At 36.9% G+C, this 2,908-nt stretch overlaps 1 protein-coding gene across 1 annotated transcript; it reads right to left on the reverse strand.

The window, feature by feature from the left end:
- Positions 1 to 271: 271 nt before the first annotated feature.
- Positions 272 to 1,404, reverse strand: LOC104592719 (small ribosomal subunit protein eS27y). The gene is made up of 4 exons (XM_010252177.3): positions 1,248 to 1,404; positions 933 to 1,034; positions 713 to 741; positions 272 to 605 (listed from the first exon to the last, which is right to left on the reverse strand). Exons 1-4 carry the CDS (start codon positions 1,347 to 1,349, stop codon positions 479 to 481), a joined length of 360 nt encoding a protein of 119 aa, XP_010250479.1. The 5' UTR covers positions 1,350 to 1,404; the 3' UTR covers positions 272 to 478.
- Between the last annotated feature and the right edge of the window lie 1,504 nt (positions 1,405 to 2,908).

A 2,908-nucleotide genomic window follows, 5' to 3' on the forward strand; every position in this document is an offset into this window, starting at 1 on the left:
GGAGAAATCTAATAGTTGTGTTTCCGTATTTTTGGATCAAGTTTTCATATATTCTTTACATTGAGGGCTGATAGAGAACGTACATAATATAAACCACCGTTTCCCATAGAGGCAAACATTGATGAACAAAACCACAACAGAAAATGAAGTTATATTTTTTACGGATACAGAAGTTGCAGTAAAAGATCAATATTCAAAGAAACTCAACAGAAAAAACGTCGAGGACACAAATTATGCAAAAAAAAATAGCATACCATAAGCGAAGAGGCAATTAAAGATGAATGGAGTAATGACAAAAATATATTAACAGTAGTTCCAAATAAAATCAAATTTCATAAAGTAGAGAAACTATCAGTCGGTAGTAATCTCAGTCACAAATGTTCTCCTAACAAAATTATATCTTAGAAACAAAACCAAAACCGCCTCATTTTCCAACACTAAGCCAATACGAATTCTAACAACATTTAGTGATCACCACTCAGTCCCCCTTCCTCCTGAAGGAGCATCCCTCGGTAAGTCTAGCACGTCCTCCCGTAGGCTGACATAATACCGTCTGGCAGTTCCCACACACCACAACGGTTTGCGAGTGGCTGAAGACAGTAGTTCTGCACTCACAATACACCCATAAATTGGACAACAAACAAGCCAACCAATAATAAAATGAAACGAACAAAACGAAGAGAGAAAACGGATGACAAATGACAGAACTCACATGTTGAAACAGCCTTGGCACTTCACGTCCTGCATTAAGAAGATGACCAATTAGAGCGCAGATAGCTCAAATGATTAAAATAAAAGATGAAAGAAATCAACCCGGAAACCAATAGACTGGAGGAACAAAAAAAATTGAAATCTTATATAAACACACGAAAAATGCATAAAAAATAGACATCAATTTCAGGTAAGATACGACTTTAGATATGCATGATTACCATAAAGAATGAATTCGGTGATTGCACAAGACGCTTGAGTTTGTGCCTCCTCTTCTCAAGCTCGGCCGGAGGGTTGAGCAAATCAATATCGTTCGGAAGAACCTAAGACCAGGAAAATCCCTCTTAAAAGGTTAAAACTAACAAAAATCTAAGGTAAAAAAAATAATATAGAAAACTATAAAACAAATTGACAACACAGATGTAGAGAATATAGAACGACCAACGATTTGTAAAAAATAAACGGAACCCAGAACCAAACATACAAGATCTTAACAAACAAAGAAAGGAAACTAAAACAGATCAGATCGAACTCACCATTTTGGCGGAGACCCTAGAAGAACCCGAAACCCTAGATAAGCCTCCGAATGCGCGAGCTGTGGCAGCTAGCAAAATGGGAGAAGAGACCGAAATAAACATGGTACTTATAAGGAAGAGTCAAATAATAGTTAGCCATTGGATGAATAAGTTGTAGATCTTGGCCTTTCGTTCGGTATCTTATGAAAGTTCTAGGGCAGTGGAAGTGGATGCTTTTCCGATCATACTTAAGCTCTATATTTATTACCAATTACATCCCTCCAATGGCGCTAATGCCTAGAGTTCAATCTTAGGGCAGTGGAAGTGGGTGCTTTTCCGGTCATATCTTGAGTTCTATATTTATTACCAATTACATCCCTCCAATGGCGCTATTGCCTAGAGCTCAATCTTAGGGCTACGACTGGGTCCGGGTTGAAGGTCAACCCAGGCCCAACCCTTGTGAAAACTTCATGCTTAGGCCTGGCCTATTCTATCTTATTTTAGGATCCGTTTGGTTCATGGGAATAGGGGTATGGAATCAGAATTGAGATGGGTTATTTCTATTTCTGATTCCAACTGTCTAGTTGGGTGGAATTAGAATCACATTCCCATTCCTGCTGGAATGTCATTCCCCCATTTGAGGGAATGGCTATTCCATGCCCCTCTCTTGGGAATGAAATCTCATTCCTGCTAATTCCATATTTCATTTTCATTCTTGTCTGAACCAAATAAACTATGAGAATGGACCATTCTGATTCTGTAGGATTTCAATTCCAATTCCAATTGTGAACTAAACGAACCCTTAGGCCCCATTTGGTTTGCATAGAATAGAAGTCTGGAATTGGGATCGGTATGGGCTATTCCAATTCCAACTGTTTGGTTGGGCGGAATCAGAATCTCATTCCTATTTCTGCTGGATTTGCATTCCCCCATTTAAGGAAATAGCCATTCCCTGCCCCTCCATTGGAAATGAATCCTGATGATTCCAAATTTCATTCCCATTCGAGTTTAAACCAAATAGACTATAGAAATAGACCATGGTTATGCTTATTGGTACACATTGGTAGCCGTTGTATGTGTTTCTAATTCTAGCATATAGGAGTCTATAATGAGGTCTTGACTTACATACGTTGAGTTGTTGACTTTGCTATCCTTTCAACAAATTGAACAATCAACTTATGTCATAAATGTGGTAACCAATTATGTGTTGTTCATCGAAATTCACGGGTGGGTTTTGATTGGTCAAAACTAATCCAGTGCCATATTTTTCCCGCATCATAAATTTTCCCGATACATTTCTATAGTATATTGGTAATGAACTTTTTGTCCAAAGTTTTAACCCAAAATTGGGAATTTATATATTGAAATCTTTCTCTATCACAATAATCAATATGGGGTGTTTGGTACAGTAGTGTTGTGCAAATGTTGTGTTTTGATCCAATCAATACAAATTTGAAAGAAATATGTGTTATAACATTATACTAGCGGGGACCCGAGTGATGCATGGAAAATCTAAAAGATTTAATAATTTTATTTACTATTGATTAATATTAAATTAATAATCAAAAATTGTTGTTAATTAACTAAAAGTATTCAAAGTTATTGTTAATTGTATAAACCACTGATGTGGTCCCCACCTCTTTCTATTGCACTCGTATACAACTACTAGTTATTTAAGTGTC

This window comes from Nelumbo nucifera, chromosome 3 (assembly GCF_055504915.1).
Source record: "Nelumbo nucifera cultivar China Antique chromosome 3, China Antique-T2T, whole genome shotgun sequence".
Classification (NCBI taxonomy): domain Eukaryota; kingdom Viridiplantae; phylum Streptophyta; class Magnoliopsida; order Proteales; family Nelumbonaceae; genus Nelumbo; species Nelumbo nucifera.